The sequence below is a fragment of the Triplophysa rosa genome, linkage group LG8 (genome assembly GCF_024868665.1).
Source record: "Triplophysa rosa linkage group LG8, Trosa_1v2, whole genome shotgun sequence".
Taxonomy (NCBI): Eukaryota; Metazoa; Chordata; class Actinopteri; order Cypriniformes; family Nemacheilidae; genus Triplophysa; species Triplophysa rosa.
In genome coordinates, this window is record NC_079897.1 from 23,170,162 (window position 1) to 23,197,325 (window position 27,164).

The 27,164-nt window shown below is 39.3% G+C and overlaps 5 protein-coding genes across 8 annotated transcripts; 3 read left to right on the top strand and 2 right to left on the bottom strand.

Annotated features, from left to right (window-relative positions):
• Positions 1-182: 182 nt before the first annotated feature.
• Positions 183-4,412, top strand: gprc6a (G protein-coupled receptor, class C, group 6, member A). Its single transcript, XM_057340390.1, has 6 exons — positions 183-463; positions 580-877; positions 962-1,717; positions 1,813-2,016; positions 2,122-2,245; positions 3,147-4,412. The coding sequence occupies exons 1-6, from the start codon at positions 258-260 to the stop codon at positions 4,232-4,234; spliced, it is 2,676 nt and encodes an 891-aa protein (XP_057196373.1). The 5' UTR covers positions 183-257; the 3' UTR covers positions 4,235-4,412.
• Positions 4,413-6,619: 2,207 nt separating this feature from the next.
• kpna5 (karyopherin alpha 5 (importin alpha 6)) lies at positions 6,620-15,068 on the bottom strand. The gene is made up of 14 exons (XM_057339598.1): positions 14,950-15,068; positions 13,302-13,435; positions 13,059-13,160; positions 11,670-11,769; positions 11,478-11,572; positions 11,251-11,382; positions 11,071-11,159; positions 10,604-10,703; positions 10,290-10,453; positions 10,066-10,144; positions 9,764-9,889; positions 9,554-9,681; positions 9,134-9,312; positions 6,620-8,724 (listed from the first exon to the last, which is right to left on the bottom strand). The coding sequence occupies exons 1-14, from the start codon at positions 14,951-14,953 to the stop codon at positions 8,537-8,539; spliced, it is 1,620 nt and encodes a 539-aa protein (XP_057195581.1). The 5' UTR covers positions 14,954-15,068; the 3' UTR covers positions 6,620-8,536.
• zufsp (zinc finger containing ubiquitin peptidase 1) lies at positions 15,057-19,419 on the top strand. Of its 3 annotated transcripts, XM_057339597.1 has the most exons (13): positions 15,057-15,171; positions 15,306-15,389; positions 15,669-16,215; positions 16,298-16,399; positions 16,558-16,617; positions 16,718-16,825; positions 16,983-17,086; positions 17,327-17,495; positions 17,843-18,028; positions 18,135-18,297; positions 18,371-18,534; positions 18,791-19,011; positions 19,233-19,419. In XM_057339597.1, exons 3-13 carry the CDS (start codon positions 15,672-15,674, stop codon positions 19,278-19,280), a joined length of 1,869 nt encoding a protein of 622 aa, XP_057195580.1. In that variant the 5' UTR covers positions 15,057-15,171; positions 15,306-15,389; positions 15,669-15,671; the 3' UTR covers positions 19,281-19,419. The 3 variants fall into 3 exon arrangements, 2 of the variants coding, with proteins under 2 accessions (XP_057195580.1, XP_057195579.1); XM_057339596.1 differs by lacking the exon at positions 15,306-15,389; XR_008963334.1 differs by lacking the exons at positions 15,306-15,389; positions 19,233-19,419 and having other exon boundaries at positions 18,135-18,292; positions 18,791-18,904.
• Positions 19,420-19,736: 317 nt separating this feature from the next.
• Positions 19,737-23,427, top strand: LOC130557643 (amine sulfotransferase-like). The gene is made up of 7 exons (XM_057339599.1): positions 19,737-19,922; positions 20,940-21,104; positions 21,510-21,718; positions 21,796-21,922; positions 22,010-22,104; positions 22,232-22,412; positions 22,788-23,427. The coding sequence occupies exons 1-7, from the start codon at positions 19,916-19,918 to the stop codon at positions 22,916-22,918; spliced, it is 915 nt and encodes a 304-aa protein (XP_057195582.1). The 5' UTR covers positions 19,737-19,915; the 3' UTR covers positions 22,919-23,427.
• Positions 23,428-23,555: 128 nt separating this feature from the next.
• rwdd1 (RWD domain containing 1) lies at positions 23,556-26,106 on the bottom strand. Of its 2 annotated transcripts, XM_057339601.1 has the most exons (7): positions 25,959-26,106; positions 25,468-25,533; positions 25,212-25,342; positions 24,975-25,118; positions 24,644-24,776; positions 24,397-24,459; positions 23,556-24,205 (listed from the first exon to the last, which is right to left on the bottom strand). In XM_057339601.1, the coding sequence occupies exons 1-7, from the start codon at positions 26,029-26,031 to the stop codon at positions 24,093-24,095; spliced, it is 723 nt and encodes a 240-aa protein (XP_057195584.1). In that variant the 5' UTR covers positions 26,032-26,106; the 3' UTR covers positions 23,556-24,092. The 2 variants fall into 2 exon arrangements, with proteins under 2 accessions (XP_057195584.1, XP_057195585.1); XM_057339602.1 differs by lacking the exon at positions 23,556-24,205 and having other exon boundaries at positions 24,395-24,506.
• Between the last annotated feature and the right edge of the window lie 1,058 nt (positions 26,107-27,164).

Sequence of the window (27,164 nt, forward strand, 5' to 3'; positions counted from 1 at the left end):
AGAGTGGTCTTTTGTTAAGGCCATTGTTATAGCATTCTTTTATTTCACCTGTTTTACAGGAAGATACTTGCCTTAAATTGTACAGGTACGGGGTAGGGGAGGGATTTGGAGAAGTTGTGGGAGGTGTTGTGTGTATGTTTTTTTAACATTCCATTTCAGCTTGCTTGAGGGAAGCGGCGTATTTATATTATAAACAAAGATGTGTATGAGAACCTGTCAGTCGGTCAGGTGAAGTCAGGCTGTGACAGCCTAAAGCAATGATGCCTCTATTGGATTTGATGAGCCTCATACTGATGTTGTCCCGGTTGGAGGTGACAGAAGCCGCCCTGATGCAACACAGCCGTCCGGGAGCCACGGCCCCAGGAGACATCATCATAGGAGGGCTTTTTCCCATTCATGAGACGGTGAAGAACTACACAGACTTATACAGCATCTCTCCACCGCAGCATCCTAACTGCAGCAGGTGAGTCCTCGTTGAGGTTCAACTTATTTTTGATTATGAGATCAGTATCTTTGGACTTTATGATTTGATTGTAATCTGAAGGATCTTGAGTCACCGTTGTGTGGTTTTGTTTCTAGATTTTACACAAGAGGTCTAACTCAGGCCCTCGCCATGATTCATGCTGTTGAAATGGCGAACAGATCCCCCATGCTAACTAGTTTGAACATTACTCTTGGATACCGCCTTCACGACACATGTTACGATGTCACCACGGCTCTCAGGGCCGTCCAAGATTTCACACAGTCATTCCTGGCCTGCGATTCACCGACAAGGTTTTCTGAACCTCCCAAACCCACGATGGCTGTTATTGGGACGTCCTCCTCTGAGATCTCCATCGCAGTTGCCAGGGAACTCAACCTTTTATTAATCCCACAGGTAAGCGTTTTCTTAACACTCCCAGTACTGGCATTGTGATGAACTTGAAAAAGCATTGAAATGTTACGTGTGTACCTGTTGCAGATTAGTTACGCATCAACGGCCGCCATTCTGAGCGACAAAAGTCGTTTCCCTGCTTTCATGAGGACCGTCCCCAACGATCAGCACCAAACCAGGGCCATGGTCAAACTCTTACAGGACAGGAGCTGGAATTGGGTTGGCATTATCGTTACTGACGGAGACTATGGGCGTTCCGCCATGGAAAGCTTTGTTTCTCAGGCTGTGCAGGAAGGAATTTGCGTGGCCTTCAAGGAAGTTCTACCTGACTCGCTTACGGACCAAGAAAAATTGAATTTGTCGATCAACCGCACCGTGAACACCATCGTGAATAACCCTAAAGTTAAAGTGGTGGTCTCGTTTGCTAAATCCGCTCAGATGAAAATGATATTTCTGGGTCTGAACGGTAAAGTCTCAAATAAGAGGGTGTGGGTGGCCAGCGATAATTGGTCGACAGCTAAAGGTATTCTTAAAGAGGTAAACCTCAAAGATATTGGTGATGTACTGGGCTTCACCTTCAAGAGTGGCAATGTTTCAGTCTTCGCTCAATACCTTATGGATCTACGGCGCGACAGTGAGGATGAGATCAATTCATTTCTGAAAGAGTTCATAAGACAGCCGAATGTAGGGAATATTACGGTAGCAGTAAATGAACTCTTAAAACATTTCGTTTCGGACATGGTCTTCAGCATTCAGTTGGCTGTCGGTGCTCTCGCAAAGGCTGTGGCTGAACTTTGCGTAAAACAACAATGCAAGAACCAAACAGCTGTTCAGCCCTGGGAGGTAGACCTATTTCACCATATACTGTCTAACTTTTTTTTTACAAATATCCACAAAAATATCAGTAGCCTAAAAGTGACATTATGTTTGTGTTTCAGCTCCTCGCGCAGCTGAGAAAAGTCACTATTGAGAAGGAGGGTGTGATGTACAACTTCGATTCGAACGGCGACATTAATTTGGGATACGATGTCTCTATATGGCAAGAAACAGAAAATGAAGTATATCAAGCAGACAAAATAGCTGAATATGACCTATTCCACGCCAATTTCACTTATACCAAAAAGGATCAATATGCTTTTGAGGTAATGTATATTTGCATTGTATTCTACAAATAATGCTTTTCCTAAATCGAGTTTTATGTACTCTTTATGTGTTGCTTTAATCATTTTTACTCATTGTCTTCTCAGAATGTGATATCGAAGTGCTCAAACAGCTGTGAGCCAGGGGAGTTTAAGAAGACAGCAGATGGCCAGCACACTTGCTGTTACGAATGCAGCAAATGTCCAGAAAACCAGTACTCCAATAGGACAGGCAAGTTCCGTATTACTCGCACATCTGTAGAATATGGAAATCTCAGTCTGAATGCATCGCTTGAATGCTGTAATATACAGTGTCAGCATGTGCAATGCTGCATAAAAGCAAGACCAAAACTTAGCTGGGAAAAGTTCCTGGATAGAAATTTTGAAACGCATGTTGTGAATAGTTTGGTTGATTGTTTTTCTGTGACTTGCAAGTCGGTTGTATAGGTCGGAGGATGTGTTTAGATATAGCACCCACTATTAACAGAAACTGAGGGAAATTATTTTGATATATATTTTTATTTTGATAGCTTTCTTGATGTTAACTTAAAGAAAATGTTCTTGTCTTTTATAGGTTTATATTTCATAATTTAGTTTCATATTTGAAAGTATCTGTTCTTATTTTTATTCTTTGCTTTTTCATCTAAAACTTTTAAATAATTTTTTTAACAGTTTTTTATGATTAAAACTGTGCTTTTTAAAAAGCACTTTTTAATACTTTTTATTGGTTACATATTTGCAAAACCCAGCGACAAACATTAAGAGTGACTAGTAATAATGGTTTATGGCAAAAAATAAAATCACAAAATATGGAGATACAAGGTTTCAGAAGGACAGCAGCAATATGCAATTGTTATTGCTGTCCGATGAATTTATGCCACCTCTGAACAGCATTCAGTCCTGTTTACAGTCTGATTACGTAAACAATGTCAGTCAATTTTCATAAATGTACACTGCAAAAATACCATGTTAATATTACATCTTTATTTCTGTTACTACTATCTATATGTATGTAAAGCTGCTTTGCAACGGTGCAAAACCGTGAAAGCGCGCTATAGAAATATATTTGAATTGGATTCATTTTCAACGTTAAGCCTATTTTGTAAGTGCAACGCTTTTCTTTTGCATTCCAGACATGGGCCAGTGTTACATGTGTGACAAGGACAAGGAGTGGTCAGACTCTGGAAGCTCAAGGTGTAATTCTAAGACCCAGGAGTACTTTGAGTGGAACTGTGGGTTTGCTATAGTCCTCTTGACCCTGGCTGCGCTCGGCATCGTCTTCCTCTTCTTGATCTCTGCACTGTTCATCTGGCAGAGGAACTCTCCTGTGGTAAAGGCCGCAGGCGGGCCGCTCTGTCATCTAATCCTCGTCTCCCTGCTGGGCAGTTTCGTCAGTGTTGTCTTCTTTGTGGGCGAGCCGAGCGACATGACGTGTAAGGTGAGGCAGGTCATCTTCGGTTTGAGCTTCACGCTGTGCGTCTCGTGTATCCTGGTCAAGTCCTTGAAGATCCTCCTGGCGTTTCAGATGAACTTGGAGCTGAAGGAGCTACTGTGGAAGTTGTACAAGCCGTACGTGATCGTCTGCGTCTGCACGGCGGTGCAGGTCATCATTTGCACCCTTTGGCTGATCTTGTGCAGCCCTTTTAAAGACAAGGTGCCTCAGTCCAAATCCAATCTGATGGAGTGTAATGAGGGTTCAGATGTGGCATTTGGGGTGATGCTGGGCTACATCGTTTTGTTGGCTCTAGTGTGTTTCACGTTCGCTTACATAGGCCGAAAACTTCCGCAGAAATACAACGACTCAAAGTTCATCACGTTTGGTATGCTCATCTACCTCATGGCCTGGGTCCTCTTTATACCCGTGCATCTTACCACAAGTGGCAAATACGTGCCAGCTGTTGAGATGGTTGTTATCCTCATCTCCAACTATGGAATCCTGAGCTGCCACTTCTTGCCGAAATGTTACGTAATCCTTTTCAAAAAGGAGCACAATACCAGAGATGCGTTTTTGAAGAATGTTTACGAGTATGCCAGAAAAAGTGCTGAGAACATCAGGAGCTTGAGTGAAACTGAGCCAGAGAGTAAGACCAATAGTTCCGTCTATACCATATCCAATCCCCAACTTGTATCTCCACTTGAGAATAATTCTGCACAAAAACCTCATTTCAAAGTTTACGATGCTAAGGATGAGTTGATGCTAGGGATGAGTGCCACCATTTGATGTAACATTTTATTATGAGACGTTGAAATCTTAAGATCAGGAAGAGAGAATGAACTTAATGTTATATTGATGATAAAAAAAACAAATATATGTGTCTATACTGTATATTACCCTCTTATTTATAACTGTTTTATGAGTTGGTAGATTGGTACACAAATAAATATGTAATAAAACAGAATCTAGTTCTGGTTTTCTTTCTTTATCAAAATCAAACAGAAAATCATCAACTATCAACATCAACTACTTAAATAATTATCATTACGCTCCAATATCTGTATATAACATATGATGTGTATATATTTTTACAATGTGTTTAACTGACTGGTTAAAATGTTTTCTTCATTAAAGGTCAAATAGAAAAATGAGTCGCATTTCTTTAGCTTTGGTCAGGGAGAAAAATAAACGTTCTTAGTTTGCATTTTTCTCCACTTCTACACGATATTGGAGTTTTGGTTCCTTGCTACTTTTACCTGTCATACATCAAGACACATTTACTTTCTTTACAGATAAATAAGAAAATCTCTAAATAACATAAAAATTCTGTCATCGTTTATTTACCATCATGCATGCTGTTCAAAACCTGGATGCCTTTTCTTTGACATTTCGTCCGTACAATGGAAGTCAATGGGGGCCATTGTTGTTTGATTACTAACGTTCTTCAAAATATCTTGTGCTCTGCAAAAGTAAGTCATTTTGGAAGGACATGAGAGTGAATAAATGCTAAATCTAAAAAAGTCTTATCGTATCAATGTCAAGCAGTCATGGAGTATGACATTTACAGCTTATACGACACTATAATCACAATGGTTAAAGAGGACTGCCTCACCAAACTAAACTATACTTTCTTCTTTAACACTCTTTGCCAGTTCCTATAACATGACTTTGCCTATATAAATTTTTTTTCTGTAAAACAGTTATGTAAACCTGCTTTGCCATGATGCACACTTGAAAAGCCCTAAATAAATACACTCGTGTGAATATCTACAATCAAGTTCAACAGTGTCATGAAATGTAATGTTTACTCTATTAAAATGAATTTTCAGAAAGGTAGAGCCATATCACCTGCCGTGTTGAATTTCCCTTCTCTGTTTCTGTTTGCTCTCTTTTCGCTGCAGGCCTATACATCAGTGACACTGAGAGGAAGAGTGAAAGTCCCAGAGGTCATTTAGCCACATATATCAGCTTTTTTATCCGGCAAATGCTTGTGACCGTCTGTACTGAGAACTGGCCCCAAACCATTTTCACAGACAGAAAAATATGTCACACTTTTTTTGCCTCAATCTTTGTAATTGGCCTGTGTATACATTGCTTAGTACTTGAGTTCAACTCCCCATTAGTACAGTCTTCTACTTCTTTTCTTTTTTCCTATCCCCCCCAAAAAAATCAAAAATTCTTAGCTTCGTATACCGTGATAGGCTGACTGAGACCAGTTTTTACTGCACCTACGCATTGTTGTTCTTTTGTTGCACAAATTGCTTCTGATGTTTTCCCCCACTTTGTACGTCGCTTTGGATAAAAGCGTCTGCTAAATGACTAAATGTAAACTCAGAATTTCAGTATCAGGAGAACAACGTGCCGTTTTAGCAAGTGGAGTGTTATATTAATGTGCATCTTATAGCAATGATTATATGAAAACTAGCTAAAAATATTGAAATAACTTAATTGCATTGGAGGGAAGGTTTGAATGTTGAATGTTTTTTTTATCTCAGCCTGAGCACATTACAAACTTCAGTATCAAATGTCACAGAGTGTGAGAAAAATCTCACTTGAAATGTGAGAAGTGGCCACAAATATGCAACGTTTGAGTAACAGAAATTTTTGCAGTGGTTCTAAAAATGTCTGTTGACAGATGATGAGCCAATTCTTCATTGTTCTTTGTGTGAATCGTCATCTTTGACAAGAGAGTGGGTGATTGTTGCCTGTGGCATGTCTTTAAGTTTTACAGTTTCCATGGTTTTTCCCTTTCTAGACCTGCACATCCAGTTTTATTCATCTGAACGGACTTAATACGGGCTTAACACAAAAATACTGTACTCATTTATGTTGTGTAATGTTATCCTGAATACATGCATAGAGATTTGCATAACGTCTAGAATTGTTTGCCTATCAGATGATGTCGTTTGAAAAAGGTTGTTGATCCCATAGTCAAATATTTTCCCGGACAATTTTGACACAATCTACAAACACACAATCCCCAAGAAAATGTATATATTTGTATATGTATATATAAAATGTATATATATGATGTAAAGATAACAGCATTTTGCCATTTTACCTTTTCCATTATTTTCCATTACACAACTCATAAAAAAAAACTGATTCAGAGTTTTAAAAATGACTGCGAGGTGTGCATTGAGTTCATCACGCATACCTGAATCACAGAAAACATTTGAACTAGACAGGATATTTGACTATTTAAACAACTACAGGAAAATTCTTCATAGATGATGTGAAATTCAAAGGAAGCGACTAGGAATTAAATGACTAGTCTGTTATGTCTCGACGTTTGTCTTTGTCTTGTGACAGTCAGACTTGCTTAAATATTCCAAAAGCAGGTGATTCAAATGGCATGAATGAGAAAACAGTGCATGCTGACGTCTGCCTTTTAACCGCCACTAATAGTCAGAACTAATGTCTTTGAACTTCACGTCATACGGAGAAATGGAAGCCAAACCACTTTTTAATCACAGTACACCTGATATTTCAATGTGAAACAACACTCTGTTTATTTGTCTACATAATTTCACACAATATCAACATTTGTCTCTGAGGAAAGCGATGACCTCCTCTATACTGTAAATCTGTACCAATGATAACTTAAACACATATTTTTCTAATGCGAAAAAAGCAACCCAAACTTAGAAAACATTGTACAAACAATAAACATGTATGAGAAATATTACAAAACTATACACAACTGAATGTGCTTGATAAAGTTTCATTTTACAATCATAATGTTTTCGTAAATACTTCCCATGATTAAATTCTTGTAAGGATCCATTCAACTTGTTTTCAGTGAAACACAGGTGCAGGTAATGCATAAAAGAAACATAAACATAAAAGAAAGTAAATAGTAATAGCTACTAAAAAGAAATGGAGAGCAACTTTCTGATGGGCAGGTGTATGATTACAAAAATTCAACTGGGATGAAATATACGAGAATTAGGCCACAAGTTCCTTAAAGGAAATCCAAGAGGGGCCATATGAGGGAAAGCTCACATTTTTCAACAGAAAGCAGCATCCCCACTAACTGATCATAATTCCATGGCATATCAAACCTTGCCAGACCACAACATCAAAAACTTGTTTTTCCTTCTATCATCGTTGTATATATAATATACACGTTTTTACTTAATCGATAATGTCAACCATTGAATAAATCAAATTAAAAACTTCGGATCAGATGAGAAACAAGAAGCTACAGAAACGAAAACATCAAAACAAACTTAACACAACAAAGCTATGAAAACATACAAACAAATGCATTTCGGTGATCATGTGACCACGCTTAAATAACTGCATGCAACGTTTCCCAGAACGCTTTGACTGCATCAGCAAAGCGGGCTGTGGGCTGGTCTCCGAACAGCCAGACGCCGCTGACCAGTTTCATTCGACAGCACAATAAATACCCCTCTGTATCTCTCAGATAACAAGCTCGGCCATTCTAGTAAACGAAAATGAAAATAGTGTAGTAGGCCACATGTGCCCTCAGGACTCATATTTGTTTGTTAACAAACATGGCATGACAAGCGGTAGGTGTGATGGCACGCAAAGTCAAGAGAAATCATCCGATGCAACCCTATCTATCCAAACAGCACCTTGTAGACTCGCCAAACACATCCTTTGCATAGAAGCACACTTACTCCACAAGAGAACTGTCAAACGCTGGGTGCTTGTCCCACACTTCTGATATTACGAGGTAGCTTCCCATTTCTGAAGGGACATGAAGATTCCTTAAAAGGACACCAGTGCCAAAGTCTACTAATACGACAATAACAATAAAAAGCTTTTGATAACCCCCTACTAGACTTAAACTACAGTCTATGAGCTTTGACATCCTCATCCTCACACCCTTTCACGCAACAAGGGAGCTTGGAAGATGGGCGGGTTGGACATGGAAGATTTATTGGACTGGGGTGAGGTTGGGGAGACATCATCTCTGATGGGAGCGGCTATAGAGCTCCCGTATCTGAAGCAAGGCTGCAACCGAGGCACTGCGCTACAGACTAGGAAGGGAGACTCCAGGCAGGATGGATGGAGGAAACGAGGCCTGTAATCCTGGCCGGCAACACAGGATGAGGGTTAGAGTTGGAATCCCTCCATTGGCGCCTCAGGCTGCTGGAAAATGTACTGCGCCTGATCTTGATCCACCTGCGGGGCGATGCTGGCGTCTTCCTCCTCCACCCCAAAGTAGTGCTCAATCAGGTCAAAGGCCTTCTGGTAAATCTCCTGGTTTTCGTGGCTCTGCAGGAACTCAATCTTGTCCAAGCCTGAGGATGGACGGTAACGGTCAGTCACATTTATAAAGAGCCAGAGTCACCGCTCCTTTACTTTTGATTGGACGACTAATTTATTGGACCTTACTTTTGTACAGAAAAGGAACAACTTTTGCCACAAAACAGGATCATTTTATGCCGTGTACGTCATTTTATGTATCATCCACAGTCAAACAAACAGAAACAGTGGTGTGTGGTTTTTATAAGCACCACAAGAGATTAAACATCACATTGACTGACTTCCTGCACCTGACCTACCCCTACTGCCATCTTGTGGAGGACCGTTTAGTGCAGTGGGCTGAGAACAAGACTAGCGTGAAATTATGGCAACCAAAATAAATAAAGGATTTCATGGTTGTCCAACCATGCATAATAACATTTGTATAAAGTTAGACTAGCCTACCGTAAGCTTCTTCAATGAGGGCACAGTACGGGTTGATCCCGGTTCCATTCTGTTTGGACTCCTGTTCTCCTAGTCTGAGGATGTTCTCCAGGCCATTCAGAGCCACCTGCACAATCTTGGAGTCCATCACCGTCAGCAAGTCACACATGGGCTTTATGGTGTTAAGAGATACCAGGTACCTGTATGTAAAGCATGCTTTGATATTATTCATTATTCCAACCAAAATGCTTGTATAAATATAAGCCTGTGTAAAACAGATTATAGGTAAATAACCATGGACATTAAACACATATTACATAAACAAACTGAGATTAACATTCTGAGACCAGTCCAACATTTTACTCAAACGAATGGTGATGCAATCAGTCTGTCTCATCCAGGAAGTCTATCAATTTAAAGGATTCTGTTAAAAGATGCTACCTGATCTGCTCTGGCGTGCCTCCAGACGTGGCATTGGTAATTGCCCACGCCGCCTCCTTTCTGGTACGGAACTCTGCCTTTTGCAAAATATCAATAAGCACTGGGAAGATGTTAGCATCGATCACCGTCTGCAACAGAGACGACGTTTATAAGCCACCTGACAAACTGGCGACCAATCTCAAGTCCCATGTAAGCATCTGGCTGCTTTACCTGGATTTGCGCTCGGTTCCCAGCTGTGATGTTGGAGACGGTCCAGCAGGCTTCTTTTTTGATGGACTCCTTTGGAGTGCTGAGTAAGTGGAGTAGGCAGGGCAGAGCGGAGCAGTTCAGGATCACCTACAGTGAGAGAGCCGTGATCAGACAAGCGCAAAACTGGCCTCATTTAGGATCACCACATAACAAAACATTTGGAGCCCATCACATGCATTTAGCAGTAATAAGAGTGTCCAAAGACCTCAATGGCAGATTTAAATCTTTCCAGGCAAGAGCGTGAAAGAAGGAAAATGCTATACCTGGGTCTGAATATCATCTCCTGTTACGATGTTTCCCACTGCTCTCAGTGCAGGGGACACAACCTTATAATCACTGTGCCTGCCATCAGACAACATTAAAAGTTAGATTGTGCATATCAAACAGTAATAAATGACAATATTGAATTTGCTGATCTGATCCTTAACAAGTCAGAACTTGCACTTTTACACTATAGTTTGTTTGTTTTAGCATGTTTTGTCCTCACATGAGCAGCTCCACCAGCCTTCGGCAAACGCCTGAATCAATGACGGTCTGGATTTTGTCGTTGGGCCCATCTGACAGGTATGAAAGTGCCCAGCAGGCATCTGCGAGAACATCAGGATCACTGCTGAAGAGCAATCTGGACAACACACTCAAACAGGGCGACACCTGGAAAAAACAAAAGCAGCTTGCTGGGTTTGTCGGGTTTAAATGAAAAGCAACAGGCCCACAAGATTTGATTATCTAACATTAAAATCAGATGACCAAGTATTTCGGAAGAGTTTGAAATGTGGTTTATCCTGAACTGGTTTCACTCACCTTTGCAAATTCTGGAGGGGGATTTTTCCCTCTACACAGGTTAGACAGGGCCCACACTGCGTTACGGGTGGTGGTGAGCCGATTTGATTTCGCAAGCAACCTATCAAGACGAGGATCATAAGTAACAGTTGCGCTATAAAATCAGACCACTAGATGGCTGTCTTGTAAGTGTTCAGAATATAATGGAGAGATTAAGGACTCACACTATGGCGCATGCTTAAAAAACTTCAGTGCACACAACACTCCGAACAACTTTGTTATGAACAGAAACAAAGCAAACACCGGCAAATTTTGCACTTCTAATTTCAAATATGAGGAAGTCGTTTCAATACTTTCTCTTTTCATATCAGGCTAAAACATGCAAGTATTTCAACACTGGAACAATAACACACTTCAGCTTTAAGACAAAAAACAAAAAGAACTGCCGGCAATCAATCACACGGATGGGATCGGTACAGGACACTCACTGCTGAAGAGACGGTAAGATGCTACAGTTAAGCACGTAGTCTCTGCATTCTGAATTATCCCCGGCAATATTCCCTAATGCCCACACAGCCTGCAACAACAATTATACACACTAGATCACTGTCAAGTCCTCTTGGATTAAAGTCCTGCTTGATAAAGTATGCTACCACCTACAAAATCACCTGCTCTTGTACATCCTCATTTTCCGAGTTAAGCAGCTCTATGAAGATGGGCACAGCTCCTGTCTCAATGACAAACTTGGTGTGTAAAAAGGTCCCAGATGCAATGTTGGTCAGGGCCCACGCTGCTTCAAACTGGTTAAAACAAGCAACAACATCTCAACACCTCATGTCAAAACCACAATGCCCAAGTCACGGTTCTGATAAGGCCAGTGCTGACATGCTCTTACCTGCAGGGTGCAGTTATCATTCCTTCTTAGAAATTCTACAAATCTGTTCACAACACCAGGTGTGTGGATGACCTCGTCGATAGGAGGATTGGGCTCTGAGGGACAATAACAGGCAATGCATGTTAGTACGGTATTCTTTCAAAGGCTTTAAATGCTTATTATCAGAGTCTGTGAGATACTGAAGATACAGACCTTTAGAGAGCAACTTTCTGAACCTTTGAGTGGCTATTAACTGCTGGTCTGGATCATCTGAGAAGATCATCTGGATCACATCTTGGGTTATAACTCCTTCCTGCACACATTCAGATTGACATGTTGTTAGTAGTGTTGTCAAAAGTACCGGTACTTCGGGTCCAAGTCAGTACTTAAAAATAAAAAAGTTGTCGGTACCTAATTTTCATAAGACCCGGTAGCACCGACGTACCGGGTCAACCGGGTACTGATGCTCTGTCTGACAGGTTGTCAGTCGGAAACTTTTCATAGACGCAATAAGACATGATGAGCGGATAAGCGCGGCTCCGATCCACAAGAGATGCGCACAGAAATACTTCAGATTCAAGTCATATCACGAAGAAAACGAACAGAGTTTTGTGGTGAAAGGAGGAAACATCCGGATTTAAGTTAAAAAGTTCAAGCGGTAAATTTCAAATTCTGTTCGCGTTTGCATTATGAATGTTGTATCATATGTTAAGTTAAAGGTTACGTTAAATGAAACATCCCTGTTTGCATGTTAATTTGTTAGCGCCAATGCTTATTAACCATTTAATGCTTTTATAACTGTAATGGGGTCAAATAAATGGGAGGACAGGATGGGGTTTACAGTACCTATTTTATATTGGCCTATCTGCAATCTATGTGCTAGAAAACTAACATACTAACTGTATGACTAGCAATGTGTATGTCTTGGATAGATAACGTTAACTCTATTAGGTTTAAAAAGCCACATTTAAACTAAAGAAAAATATATCTGTTGCATTTCTTATTTTAATATACGGTTACCTTAATGCAAGTAATCTTGTGTAAATGCAGTATAAAAACTGAGGTTTGTTTTAATATTGCATATGCATGTTTGTTCAGTCAGTTGACTTACTGAAGTTTATTCTATTTGTCTTATACAGCAGCAGACTGAGGAGGATGTTCATCAGCATGAAAGACCCCAGTGAGCACACAAACGTTTCAGCAACAATTAACTTGCATACTTCATGTATACAAAATGGCATTGCTTTCTATACATTTATATCAACAATGAGCTTTATTAATAAAATTGTGTTTCAATTAGCATGTACTTGTGTTTTGCTTTGGTACCGAAATTGGTACCAAGAACCGTGGAATTTTAATGGTATTGGTACAGACTACTGAAATTTTGGTACCGTAACAACACTAGTTGTTAGATGTGCTGACTTCATTTCTATTAATACACTGTGCAAATATAAACAAGGCCTAAAAAACACAGGGCATATTTTACTGCCACATCTACATAAATTCACCTTTTTAGTCATTTGTAAAAACAAGCATGTACAAATTGTCAAGTAGTTTAGCTAGTGTTCAAAAAATACCTTATAGTATATCAGGAATACTTACACCTGATACAGGTACAGTGGAGCTGATGTCAGGGTCCTGAATGGGACATTCTAGCATGGACTCATCACCAGGTGGTGGACAAACGTTTCTCTTTTTAAACAGCTAAAAGAGAGAAAGTGTAAAATGAAAATTTAAAGCCACCACCAACCGCATTTGTTTAATATTGTGTAGAATTTCACCTAGTCACTTAATGCACATAAAAACATTTAAGAAGGCCTTAGGGAAAGAACGAGAGTGGCAAACCTGCTCCTCCCTCTTCTGTTTGCGAAGCTGTATGCCCTCCTCCTCTCTCCGTCTCCGCATTTCTTGGGGGTTCAGGGCTTTATTCTTGTAGCTCTTCATTCGATAGTTTACTTTGCCTGGACTTGCCATTGCATCTGAGGATCAAAGTAGGAAATAGTCAAGTTATACAGTTGCTCACATTGCTGTTTACCTTAAATGTCAACAAGGATTTAGGACTACAACAAAACTGGTTGAACCAGCAAGCTTCTAATATGAATTAAAGGGGTCATATGGCGCGAATACGTGTTTTTCTGTGTCTTTGGTGTGTTATAAGTTGCCAATGCATGTATTAGACACGAACAATTGCAAAAATTAAAGTGTCGGAACAAAAGATGCATTCTATCTCAAACCTGCCTGAAACGCCTCGTGTAACCACACCCCCACAAATCTGCGTCAGTTCGTGGTATGATTTGAATAAGACCGCCCAAATGTATGCGCAAGTAAGGTGGGCGTACCTGTCAGTACAATTGCTTTGGAACCCGATGTTCCAAATATGGTAAGAGGCGTTACATTTCCGTCACACGCTTGCAGTATTCGACCAATCACTACGCACTGGTTAACTGGCCAATCATAGCACACCTCGCTTTTCAGAGCGATGAACTTTGTTAAAAATCTGCGAGTTTCAGAGAGGCGGGACAAAGAGGAGATACAAACATGCACGGTGTGTGGAAAATACAGCGTTTTTTAACCTTAAATCGTGTATACACATTGCATTACATCTATAACAAATGATAATATTCGTTTTAGCCGTGTCATATGACCCCTTTAACAATATGGGATTACATAAGAGGTGGTTTATTTCAAACGTATTGTAGCTGTCAAGTGTCAATTGTTGTATCATCTGTGCAACATAACAAAAAAGTGAAGCAGAACACCTGTTAAACTTTATTATTTAGTTATTTGATGAACGTTCCTGTTGTTTATCTTTTTTTTGTTTATTGCAATAGGCTGGGGTTTCATCAAATTTTTTACCAATGTTTCCTTTACAACCATTTGGCAACAAGATTATTTACATTTCAATAAATACATCATACATTTTCTTTAAGGTCAGTGACATACCATCACAGTCACCATTCAAAAAAAGCGAAAATGAGTTTACTGTTAAAGTAACTCCTTCATACTGGATTTACATAAATCCATCATTGTGCTGTTGTAATCCGATCAGAATAAGAAAGGTAACAAACCGTGTCACAAACCCACGACTAAAATAGTACACAACAGTTAAATTTTATTTCGCTTAGCATAAAAGCAAACATTTGTGTTACTTCTGGTTCTCCAGTGGAGCAGAAGCACAGCTCCTATGCTTACAACTGCAGAGCGACCACTCGCAGCCAGACGATACGATCACAAATCAGTGCATTTATCAGACAGTCGTCTAAAGCCAACGAGACACAAATAATACGTTAAAGAATGTTTATTTTATTATCAACAATCCTGCGTGATTCTTAACTTTAACACTGATCTGTGATCAGATCCTGTTAGCTACCATGCTAACCGTGTATTGCTAGCAAGGACTAGACGTCAAAGTGATTTGCTAAACTCTGTCAACGTACTGCTTCCTTCCTGAACATAAACGACATTCACATCATAAACGCTAAATAACTCTCACCCATTCGCGGTAGATCTGAGAGGGAGGGAAATGCTGTCCGTGTGTTTTAATTTCCTCTCAAGAACCCTCCCGAGTTTCAGCTGAGAGCAATATGGCGTCGAGGAGCGGGGAACGTCACATCCCGTGTAGCTTCCGGTTTTCACGGGCGGCCTGATTCAATAACAACAAAGGACAGTGAAACGAAGGGTTGTGTGAGTTACCGTATCTACCTCGTTTAAATGAGTAAGTAGCACAATAGTCCAAGTTTTGAGATAGCGTTATCATTTTTGTTGTTGTTCGTTGGTTAAAATTCATTATCTAAGGCGTCACTTATGATGTTAAACTGTTTGAGTGTTACACAATGTCTCTGTGTGTAGAACTGATACGTAATAACGACGCAGGTACATCTCGCCGTATAGAGAAGAATATTCCAGATCTTCGTTTAACTGAGCGCAGATTGCGTAAGTCTGGGCTGACGTTGTTTTGCTATTAGATTTCAATTAAATATCAACAACAAAACAAATTCTAATGATTTTCATTATGTCATTCTGAAAATTCACCCATTTAAAGTCGTTACAAAATTCGTTTGTGTAGTTTGTTTTGAGCCTGTTAAGAGTATGATTTAATGGTTGCCATATCTATAGAACCCAATACATTACCAGTAGAGACCCTGTATATTGTATATATACTGTAATATACTGTATATTAGTAAATTGAAGTAATCTCCTGCATTTGTCCAGGCAATGCCTGTGTGTGACATCTGCTGTGAAGAGTTTCTGTCGGAGGCCGACCTGAAGACGCACCTCCTCCTCAGTCATCTGGAGAATGAGATGGCCTGCCCTTTCTGCTCACTGTCGGGGGTCTCGTACGACGAGCTGAGCTTCCACATCAACACCACACACATAGAAAACGACTGCCAGGTCATGCACGCAACTGCGTCTGATAGCAGCCAAAGAACCTCAAATGACAGGACTCTGCAAAGTCCAATACATGAAATCAATTCCGCAAGGACTACGGAAACTCGTATGCGTGCGGTTTCTCAAGCGTCAACTCACTCACCTGGCCACTGTCAGGTAAACGGAATGCCCACTCCGAATACAGGAGCCACTCTTTCTAAGGTGACGTCATCTAGAGCGAACAGTTCACCACCTGCAGCAGCCACGTCAAGTGATGCATTCAAACCGGTCAGAACTACACAACCACTCAGCAACTGTCATGAGAAAAGCTGGGAGAGAGAACAAGGGCATCGAAAATCAAAGCAAATGCGCTTGTCCTCGCCAAATAAAGGTGATCCTGACTATTCAACTTCAAAGTGTAAAGTAACGTTTTTCGTTAAGACACTTAATATGGTTTTATTTATGCATTGCAGAGGGTCACTTTCCATGTCCGATGTGCAGTCTTGTCTTTAGCGACTGCTTTATTCTGCAGGAGCATGTCGAGTCGCATCTACAGGACCAGGACATGGCCGAAGGTTTCTTATCCCAAAATATAAACCGGAAACTGCACAATGTTTCTTATAGTTGCAACAAGTTATTTACAAGTGTAACCAGTATAGCTAAAGCAACACTAGTATGCTTTGTAGTGATCAAATGTGCATTGTTGCCGTCTGGTTTTTTATTGTCCTTTAAGGGGCTGTTTCTGGTGTTGGTACATCAACCGAAGCATGTTCTAGAGGCAACTATAGATTAGGTGAGTTTTCATTTTGCAGTAATTCCTTCAAAAATGAAAAGCAGTTCTACTCACTCCAGAAGTAAATGACCACACTAAACTGCAGCTTCATGCCTTTCAGATTCAACACGTTATTTGTGTCCACTGTGTTCTCTGAGCTGTTCCGACAGCGGCTCGCTGCAGGAGCATGTTGATCTACACATGGAATATGACTCGACCTCCACAGCAGGTACAGTATGCAGCTATAAGTTGTAAAAGGGTCAAACACCTTGGTATTCCTGCAATGTTTCTGCCTTACTGTTGTGCTTGTGCATCAGTAGACACTTTGAGGTCATCATTTGATTTGGCTGTTTTCAATAAACATATGATTTTACTGTAATGTTTAGGAAATGCTGATCTGAATCTGGCCAGACGACTTCAGGAGGAGGAAGAACATAAGTGGAAGGAGGCAGAGACCAAGCGGGAATCTGAAGAGTTTAAAAAGCTCCAGGTTAGCTAAAGCAAACGTCACTATAAGAATTCATCTAAACAAAGTGTGTCATTTATAACGACTAAACATTTAAAACATGTCACACTGTCAAACTTGACCGAACCAAAGCGTTTTGTTATGTTTTGATGGTCTCTTCTCATAAGTACATGGGAACCACGATCTGAATACTACCCAGTTAAACCCTGAGTAGTCAGCTGCGTTCCGTGATGTCATGTCTTTAATTTCCCTGTGATTTTTCAGAGGCAGTTTGGGCTCGATTGCAGTGGTGGTTATCGGAAGCAGATGGAGAGGAATATGGAGAGGGCTGTGTCTCGAGGTCAAATGGTTCCAGCAGAGTTCCACAGGAAGAAGGCGGAGATGCTGGAGTCTCTGGCCTCTGGGATGGATGATGGACGAAGCAAAACATCAGGTCTTGTTGCACTACACTACAAGTCAAGTCATCTTTGTAATGTTACGTTTGAATTAGGGATGCACGATAAATTATATCATATTTGATAATAAAATTTAGGCTTATCGGCTTCCAATGTTTAAGAATGATCGGTTATCCATATCAGCCAAAATTTACATATCGGCGCATCCCTGGTTTGTATGGTAATGTTGTTCCTGCAATTTAATTAATTGATTTGAAATAATATTTTCTGTCAAGTTCTATATAATTTTTAACTGTTAGTTTTTTATGAACAAATTGTTTTAATTATTAATGAAGCAATAGAAACACACAAGACAGCTAAACATGCTTTGACCGTTCTGTTTCAGGACTCATGGCAGCTCTGTATAAACACTACCAGAGGGAAGTCTCTGACTGTGCTCATGTCTGGCTCTGTGCTGAGACCGATCACTACTCCTCTTCAGAAGGGGACAAAGGATGGGGATGTGGCTACAGAAACTTCCAGATGCTGCTATCATCACTACATAGGATGGAGCAGTATAACTTTTTACCTGGTAAAAAATGTATAATTGGAGGCCTATGCTTTTTGTGCTTAATGTCTTTGTACTGGTTAGAGTGCATTATATTACTTTTTTTTTTCCCAAAAAAAATCCACCACAGAGGCAGTTCCCAGCATTCCGAGGGTGCAAGCCGTAATCGAAGAAGCATGGAGCCAAGGTGCAGATCCTCAGGGAGCTTCACACTTCAACAATCGGCTACAGGGGACACGGGCTTGGATAGGAGCCACAGAAATATATGCTGTTTTCACCTCCCATAGTGTTAAGTACGCTTAATCATAAAAATATTTAAATATCTTAAGTTTAAGTCTGATTGTCATTGTTTTAACTGATTTTCAGAGCTCGAATTGTGGATTTTCACAAGCCCACTGGCCCGGGAGACACACATCCCAGACTGTTCGAGTGGATGAAATTGTATTTCTCGAACTCATCCAGTAGGGGCGCAAGACTACCACCTAGAATCGTGCAGACGTCATTACCACCTGTATACCTCCAGCACCAAGGTATTGCAAGAGTGTTAACAATGGTTCAAAGTCTAATTATAGAACTTTATTCAAACATTATTTACTAAATTATAATACATCACTTTTTCACATTTATGCATTTGGCGAACATTGTTATCCAGTGCAACGTAAAGTGTATTAAATCTGTATGTTTTGTGTGTGCACGTCTGTTTCAATTTAATCAGGGCTTTCAGTACATCAGCTGTTACTGCATGGAACTAGCAACGCAGACGTGACTTTTTGTGTTTTTGATCAGGCCACAGTCGTTCCATAGTAGGAGTGGAACAGAAAGCGAACGGCACCCTGTGTCTGCTGCTCTTTGATCCGTCATTTGCACCTGGGGAAATGAGGCGAGTATTGTCGCAGGATACAGCAGCCACCATGGTACGCTGCATGCGCAAGTTCCCCGGTGCCCTCAAACACAGACAGTATGAGGTGGTGGCTGTGGAGGGGGAACTAACACCTGAAGAGAAACAGGTAATGTAGACCTACAAGTTTAATAAAGATTAGATACTCCAAATACAGTTGGAATTTGATAATGGATTACCATCTATTTGGGTGATGTTCTGTTCTGTTCTACCATCCATTGCACAATTCATAGATATTTTTGCAAGGACAATCTGTGTTACAGTTTTGAACACTCGACATCTGTCTGCTGTGTGTGTGTGTGTGCGTGTGTGTGTGCATGTGTTTTACAGAGCCGCATTCTTAATTCAAGAACACTATGTGCTGAGAAAATTCCTTGATGCCATTGTGGTGATCTGCTTACTGCATGCGTCTGTCAATTGTATCTAGACTCCCTGCTTACTTTTATCTAAACTGTGAATTACTTTTTTTGTACAAATGTTCATAATAAATGATGTTTTTATCTTGCTAAAAGCTTGGAAAAAATCTCTTTTAATAATTGTTTCAACTTTTGTTCAGAGTTTACTAAGTATCATCCCAAGAATATCCATTAAGTAACTTTTTATATTATTGGTGTGTAGTCTATTTATTAAATTAGTAGTTTGTAGAACCTATACACATCACACACACACACAATTCCTATTGCTTTGCCAGTGATTTACTGATTTATAAGATTATTCGCTCATTTCTTATTGGCCTTCAATTGTAAGCACATGGCATTCGTTGCCATTTCACAGCTGTGACCTCTCTCGGTTCCCAGCGCATGATCGTCAGCTCAGTGTCTCGTGCTGTGAGGCAATCTGACCAAATCTTCAGTCCCACCCGCTTCATCTCTGTGAAAGAATCTCATTTTCTCCGTTTCTATGAAAAAAAACTGTGATTTACCAAACATGCACTTCCTGATGTAATCAGCGGAGACCTAAAAGACAACGAGCAGGCAGGAATCTCACGGTCACTCAGGAGGGAAGAGCGAGAGATGGCAGGTAAGTGAACCCGCAGTATCCGAACGGTTGAACGCAAATGACATGACTGCACCGTCCGGTTTTGAGATACAATTGGAGTTCCGATATAACCGTGTTTCGCCTTGTTGTTGGTTTTATTTGTTTATTGTTGCTATGTTTTTGCGCAATATTTACCGACGTCAAAGGTAATGAGCATTTGCCTGTTGTATTTCATACCAGAAGTGTCTACTATGATTACTGTAGTAAAACCAAGATTCATTTTCTTAAGAGGAATTTGCATATGTTGTTGCATGTTTTATGCGGACAAAGACATTCTGGAATACATTTAAAGACTTGCAATAGTGAAACGAATCTACTAAATGAACGTGAATGGATAACCTGATACTTTTTGACATTCGATTAAATATATTTTGACATAAGTCTAGATGTAAATATTTTCATTTGTAACTTATATGTTAAATGTGGACAACCTTAATGTGTAAGTAATGTGTGCATAAAGAGAGAAGGTCACCCAAAAATGAAAATTCTGTCACCATTTACTTACCCCTAGCGTTGTTAAAAATCTGGATACATTTCCTTGTTCTGGTAAACACAGAGTAAGGTATTTGGAAGAATGCACGTAACCAAACTGTTCTTGGCCACCATTGACTACCATAGTAGAAAAAATAACGATAGTTGTCAAAAGTGCCCCAGAACTGTTTGCTTTTACCTACATTCTTCAAAATATCTTGTATTCAACAGAACAAAGAAATTTAGAAAGCAACTTTTTCCTACTATGGTTGTCAATGGTGGCCTAGAACTGTTTGGTTACAAACATTCTGCCAAATATCCTTCTCTGTGTTCATCAGAACAAAGAAATTCATACAGATTTGGAACAACTCAAGGGTGAGTAAATGATGACAGAATTTTTATTTTCGGGTGAACTGTCCCTTTAAGACATATGTAATATAAACGTTTATGGATTTATTAGTATTGTGTATTTATTATTTATCTTTTCCTGTACTCCTAATCAAGAAAGCATTATATTTGTCTGCACAGAGATTGTAAATGAGAGCGGTGGTCAGATGATCCCTGATTATAAACTAGTCCCTCACAAGGGCTTCAACTTAATATCTGGCATCCATTCTCCAGAGGAAGTGGAACAAATTCAGAACTGGAAGATTCGAGATACTGACATCTTTGTCATTACATACCCCAAATCAGGTAAAATAGAAATCCGTTTTTAATGCTCCTTATTTTACACTGCAAAGTAACATTACATGTCCAAAAGAAAGAAGCACAGTTACACCATTTATAATTTGTAAAATAAAAATGTACTGTTACTCGGTTTAACTTTAAACTTAAGTGAAACTCAGATAAAGAATATAGAGTAGAGACGAACCAAAACTTTACACAGTTTCTGTAATCTTCCTGTCATTATGTTTATCATAACATGTGTGCTAAACATGATAAGACGGACAACATATATCATTCAGTATTCTAAAGAACCTTGTGCATGAATTTCAAAAATTATAATAAATACATTAGTAATACATACATTTCTTGGAAAGCCAACAACCCAAGTGTTGATGTTTTGATAGCTCAGCTTGATTTCTTTTGACTTGGCAGGCACTATATGGTTACAGCAAATCCTCAGTTTAATAGAGGTCAAGGGGGATGCCACGGCAATAAATGATCAGCTGACATCTGAACGCATTCCATGGATTGAACTGATGGGCAGTGAGGAAAAGTTTGTTTCTGCCCCCTCCCCAAGGATCCGCGTGACTCACCTACAGTACAAATTCATGCCACTCGGGCTCAAGAAAAAGAAGGGCAAGGTTGGTGCCGCAGTTGCGATTGAAACTGTAAAGTGAAAATGTATTTTTCATCAAATGATCTTTTTAATGCCATGTAGGTCATCTATGTGGCCAGAAATCCAAAAGATGTTTTGGTGTCCTACTTTCATTTTCACAAATACGCAACCATGCTGGAGACCCCAAAAGACTTTGACACGTTTTTTGAGAAATTCATGGAGGGAAATGGTAAAACCTTTTGTCTTTAATCTCAACGCCCATTTCAACTAATGCACAGTTTTACCAGCAATTGTTAATACATAATTACCGTTTCAGTTTATGGGAATTGCTGGTTTGAGCACATAAAGACGTGGTACTCCCACAAAGACGAGATGAACTTTTTGTACGTTACATATGAGGATATGATCAAGGTTTGCTTGATTTGCTTTCTTAAAAAATAAAATATATATTATGTTGAGGAGGATCACTTCATAATTGTAATTTTCTGCATGAATCACTCAAAACTTCTTGGTTAAATTCAGCCTTGTCTGCTTGCAGGATTTGTGGTCAGTGGTTGAGAAGGTCAGTTTGTTCCTGGGCAAGACCTTGACACCACAGCAAGTAAATAAAGTTGTAGAGCACAGCACCTTCAAAAATATGAAGGACAATCCTTGGGCCAATTACCAGATGATCCCTAGAAGCCTCCTGAACCACCAACATGGGACATTTCTGAGAAAAGGTAATATATTATTAAACAGATCCTGGATGCTTTATGCATGAAAAACGACACCCAATGACCATATTCAAAGTTTAGCACGGATTCTGGGATCTCATTGCGTAACTGTATGCAGAACACTGTTCGACTCCTACATCTGGACAAACCACATTATCTCTTAAATGCTTTTCCAGCCATTGTGTCATTCTTACTGTGAACTAAAAATTTGGATTAGAAAATAGAATTTCAATAAGTCACTGCATAGATAAGATTGGTGGTTGCGAACATTGCAAAACTTTTTGAGTGGAGAAACTAATGATACCAGAAAGTCCCTAATCTCTTCAATCAAGTATTTTGTTCATGTTAGATAAGACAGTTTGTTCTTGCTGCTCTGCACAGGAACCATCGGTGACTGGAAGAACTACTTCACTGTGGCACAGAATGAGAGGTTTGACAGAGCGTACCAGCAAGAGATGAAAGACGTTCCACTTTCTTTCATCTGGGACATGAGTGATCTCGTTACATCTTGATCATCTTGATTTGTTTTTATTCGGTCTCCCTTGTGTACCCAGTAGAAGACTTGTCTCAACATCTGAGATCTAAAATCCTTAAATATTTGGGCTGTGGATTACATATACAAAAGGCGTACCCAGTGAATAACCTAATATGAACAATGACCCTTTTTATGACATAAATCAATATGCTTCGGTAGAGAGGAAGCATGGTTTGTTAGTACTTTGTATAGACCAAATTAAAATATGAAGCTACTGTAAATATCCAAATCTTGTTTACCTGCTACACTGAATGTATTTCTGCTACAGATGGAGTTCAGTGTTCGCAAGATGACTCACTGCTGACATCTTGTGGAATAATTGTGTTTTAGAAATGAATTAAAGGAACAGTTTATCCGAAAATGAAAATTCTGTCATCATTTACTCACCCTCAAGTTGTTCCAAATCTGTATAAATTCCTTTGTTCTGTTAAACAGAGAAAAAGATATTTGGAAGAATGCTTGTAACTAAACAGTTCTTGGCCACCATTGACTACCATAGTAGGAAAAATACTTTATGAATTTCTTTGTTCTGTTGAACACAAAACAAAAAAACATTTTAAAGAATGTAAGAAAGCAAACAGTTCTGCGGCACTTTTGACTACCATTGTACCTCCTCCTACTATGGTAGTCAATAGTGCCCCAGAACTGTTTGGTTAAAAGCATTCTTCCAAATAGAAATGTATAGATTTGGAGCAACTCAAGGGTGAATAAAATGATGTATTTTAAGGTGAAATGTACAATAAAGGCTCACTGCAGACATAACAAAATATACCAAAAAATATTTTTATATCAACCAAAAGATAAAAGCACCCGACTTTGCTTAAATACACAGAAATTGTATTTGCCTTTTTGTACTGTTAATAAAAGTTAAATCTCAAAAAAGATTTTTTTGCCTATTTCTAAGTGATACAGACAAATGAGAGACAACTTATCACATGTATATGAAGCCAAGAGCAGGAGAACAAGTCAATGGATCAATCAATTTTAATGGCATATTTGTACAAATTATGATATATTTGACATATACTGTAAAATACGCATCATCTTGGGTTGTAGTGACTGAAAAGTTTATGTTCAGAATGTTTGAGCTGAAGCCCTGCTCCACGAGACTGCTGTTGGTATTTTCTATTCATGATAAAAGGGAACACACTTCAGTCTTCATCACTGCCCAGATCCAGCGGGTTGAAATCTGGGTCATCCTCGTCCAAGTCCAAATCTTCCATGTCTTGAAATAGTGACTCGTCCACTTCCACACTGTTTCCACCTATGAGCAAATACATTTTTTAGAACTTGTAAGGGCAGTCAAGGTTAAGTTTTCACCTGGCTTAGCTAGTTTTGTTTTTGCGTTTTAGCTTTAATTATTCATTTACCATAATCACAGTTTATGCTCACACGGCTACTCAGCTATGTGGCATACAAAATAGCTAATATAGAAATTATTCAGACATTTCTTACCATCCTCCAGGAACTGGATATCCGATGTGTCAAGATTATGGTCTGTCTCAAAGAGCTGTTTTCCTATAATGCAGGCAAAATAAATATGCATAAGATGACACGATGAATCCCTGTAATATAAATACATTGTATAAACAATAACACATTTCTGTGATCAGATGGCATGAGAGAGATGTACGTCCAAAAAATCTTGTTCACATTGTAGTCTCAACACTATTTTTTTTTAAATCTCTGCTTAGTGACTCACCTGTGAGTTTTCCCTTTATTGACTGCTCTTCATCTTTCTGCTTTTTGCTATTTAGTTCTGCCATGTCTTGGTCAAAATTTGCTTTCCATAATAAGAAGTTCTCAATTGTGACCACAGTGCCTTGGAATGCACACTGTGAATAAAACAAGGATCAGGTCAAGAGAAAAACTTTAATACAAATGATGCTGTGCAATGCAACTGCCAACAAATCTTCCATGCTAGACTGAGCCATTCTTTAAATAACACAATAGAAATATCGCAGTACAGTTTTGCTGATTCATGTTATTAATGTTACTCTACTACATAAAGAATGCATGTGCTCAGAACAAACCTTCTCAGCTTCTTCAGCCTCCCTTTCTTTTCTTAGAGTCTCCTCTTCTCGTCGGCTCTTAATCTGGTCAACTATTTCATTGAGTTTCTCTTGCACGGCTGTCACTAATGTGAATATCATAACCATTCCTAGGTTTTCTTCGGCCTATAAAAGAACGGAAAACATTGGGAGAACATAAAGAAGGAGGTATCAGTGAAATTTCTCAATTCGTCATTGATGGGTAAGGTGTCAAGCAACCTGCTCCTTTAAAAGTGTTAGGATGTCTTCCGTGTCTGAATCCTCCAGGTTCTCCTGTGAGGCGATCTCCCAGAGAGGTGACTCATCCGGATATTTCTCCACATATGTAAACTTAAGGGTCACCTCCACCGCTAATACAAGTAGAAATCACACAATGTGTGGATTTTGTAGGTGTTGTTAAATGCTACACAAAATAAACTACATCACATTTTGCAAGTGGACATTACTGAGACTCTTGAAAAGTCATATCACTTACTCTCCTCATTTTCTCCTGCATCTGAGGTAACTGTGATGGTGAAGCTTGTGGGTTCTTTAGAAAGCACTGCAAACATTGTAAATAAACATGAACTGAGGTATGAATGGGGATCTACAGAACGTATCATGGCTTCTCTATACTAGAAGTAAACAGATTTGAGTCACAATTGACAACAAAGACTAAACACAAACTAACTAATTTAGGAACCGATATAACTTACTTGGATAATGCAGCACGAAAACTTCATTCTGACGTTCAATTCTAAATATTCTCACCAACAAATTTACCTAGACAACTTACTGGCTGGCATCGTTCATTGTTTTAACTTATGCTTAACCTGTATATGACACACTAAAGCATGATATCGATAAGATCGCCGTGTCGGTCAAACGTTTAACAAACTTTGTCTTATTTAAGGCTAACGTTAGTCAGCTAACAGAAGCATGGCTAGTCTATAGACGCGAAACGATATAATTTGCCGTTGATCTCACCTGTAAATGAGTCTGGATAAATGGACTCGATTGCTTCTAGTTCGTTTCTTTGCTCCTCGCCGTAGTCTGTCATTTTATGTCAGAAACGTCCATAAATTCGTGACTGCATGGAAGTAACGTGTATTACGGCCCAGTCGGGATCGATGTGATCTGCGATCACAAATAACGTCTGGAATGTATTTTCAAATGATAGCTCATTTTAACTTCTGTTTTCGTTGCAGTATTTTATGCTTTCGAACTCTTGGTTATACGTTAAAGATGTTTTGTACACATGTAAACATAATAAACAATGAATAAACAAACAAACATGTATGAACACAAACGTAATCTGGCATAGATTATAAAGCCTGGCTGTTGTCCAGCCGCTACTGTAAACAGATGTGGGTAGTAACGCGCTACATTTACTTGAGTAACCTTTCGGAAAATATGTACTTTTAAAGTAAAATCAAAAGTGGGTAATTTTACTCTTATTTGAGTATATTTCTAGTAGAAAATCTGTACTTTTACTTCGTTACACTGAGTGACGTTCCTTCGTTCCTTCATTTTAAAATATGCATTATAAAATGCCTTGTTTATTTCAAGGTTGTCTTCTCTTTTCACGGGCATTGCCGAGTGATTGATTCTTTTGAGTCGATTCTTTTGAAAGCATTAGTTGAACAATGGGCAAAACAGTTTGAATAGGTTCACGAATCAGTTCAAATGATTTGTTCAGTTCGCAGCACGATCATTCTGAATCATCTAAATTGGCGGATAACTCACTCCTCGTAGCGCGAAATTTAAGAACACGCAGAGCACAAAGAGCGTTGGATGAAGTGGATATGAATATATATCTATCCAATCAAAACTGCAAATGTGTCATATTGTTTGCCAGCAAATTAACGATGAATGCCCGCCATATGCGCGCACCCGCGCGACCTGTTCGTCAGACACACCAACATGCGCGCGACCTGTTACGCACAGAGACGTGGGCTTGCAGAAATATACATTTGAAGAACGGAAGGAAGAAAACGTGTTGATGGGCGTGTGGTTCACTGTTTACTGTATGTTTACAAGTAAGAGCGTTTCACAACACACACGTGACACAACACGAGAAAACATGAGTTTGGTCTAAAATCAGTTTGTATTTCATATAAGAGAGCACTGCAGATGTTCTAGATCATCTTAGCAAATGCTCTGAGTTTAGTTAAATGCATTGTAAACGCAAAA

Bases quoted from the DNA above. Each gene is read 5' to 3' on its own strand.
- gprc6a (XM_057340390.1), top strand. From the start codon at position 258: ATGATGCCTCTATTGGATTTGATGAGCCTCATACTGATGTTGTCCCGG. The intron at 1,718-1,812 runs GTAGACCTATTT...TTTGTGTTTCAG, and splicing joins CAGCTGTTCAGCCCTGGGAG to CTCCTCGCGCAGCTGAGAAA. The intron at 2,017-2,121 runs GTAATGTATATT...TTGTCTTCTCAG, and splicing joins AGGATCAATATGCTTTTGAG to AATGTGATATCGAAGTGCTC.
- kpna5 (XM_057339598.1), bottom strand. The intron at 10,454-10,603 runs GTGAGTGAAACC...TGTTTTTTCCAG, and splicing joins CCCCTCCAGAATTTGCAAAG to GTGTCGCCCTGTTTGAGTGT. The intron at 9,313-9,553 runs GTAGCATCTTTT...CTTTACATACAG, and splicing joins GGCACGCCAGAGCAGATCAG to GTACCTGGTATCTCTTAACA.
- zufsp (XM_057339597.1), top strand. From the start codon at position 15,672: ATGCCTGTGTGTGACATCTGCTGTGAAGAGTTTCTGTCGGAGGCCGAC. The intron at 16,216-16,297 runs GTGATCCTGACT...TATGCATTGCAG, and splicing joins CTTGTCCTCGCCAAATAAAG to AGGGTCACTTTCCATGTCCG. The intron at 19,012-19,232 runs GTAATGTAGACC...TGTGTTTTACAG, and splicing joins TAACACCTGAAGAGAAACAG to AGCCGCATTCTTAATTCAAG.
- LOC130557643 (XM_057339599.1), top strand. The intron at 21,719-21,795 runs GTTGGTGCCGCA...AATGCCATGTAG, and splicing joins TCAAGAAAAAGAAGGGCAAG to GTCATCTATGTGGCCAGAAA. The intron at 22,413-22,787 runs GTAATATATTAT...TGCTCTGCACAG, and splicing joins TGGGACATTTCTGAGAAAAG to GAACCATCGGTGACTGGAAG.
- rwdd1 (XM_057339601.1), bottom strand. From the start codon at position 26,031: ATGACAGACTACGGCGAGGAGCAAAGAAACGAACTAGAAGCAATCGAG. The intron at 25,119-25,211 runs GTTGCTTGACAC...GTTCTTTTATAG, and splicing joins TAACACTTTTAAAGGAGCAG to GCCGAAGAAAACCTAGGAAT. The intron at 24,206-24,396 runs GTAAGAAATGTC...ATTTGCTCATAG, and splicing joins TATCCAGTTCCTGGAGGATG to GTGGAAACAGTGTGGAAGTG.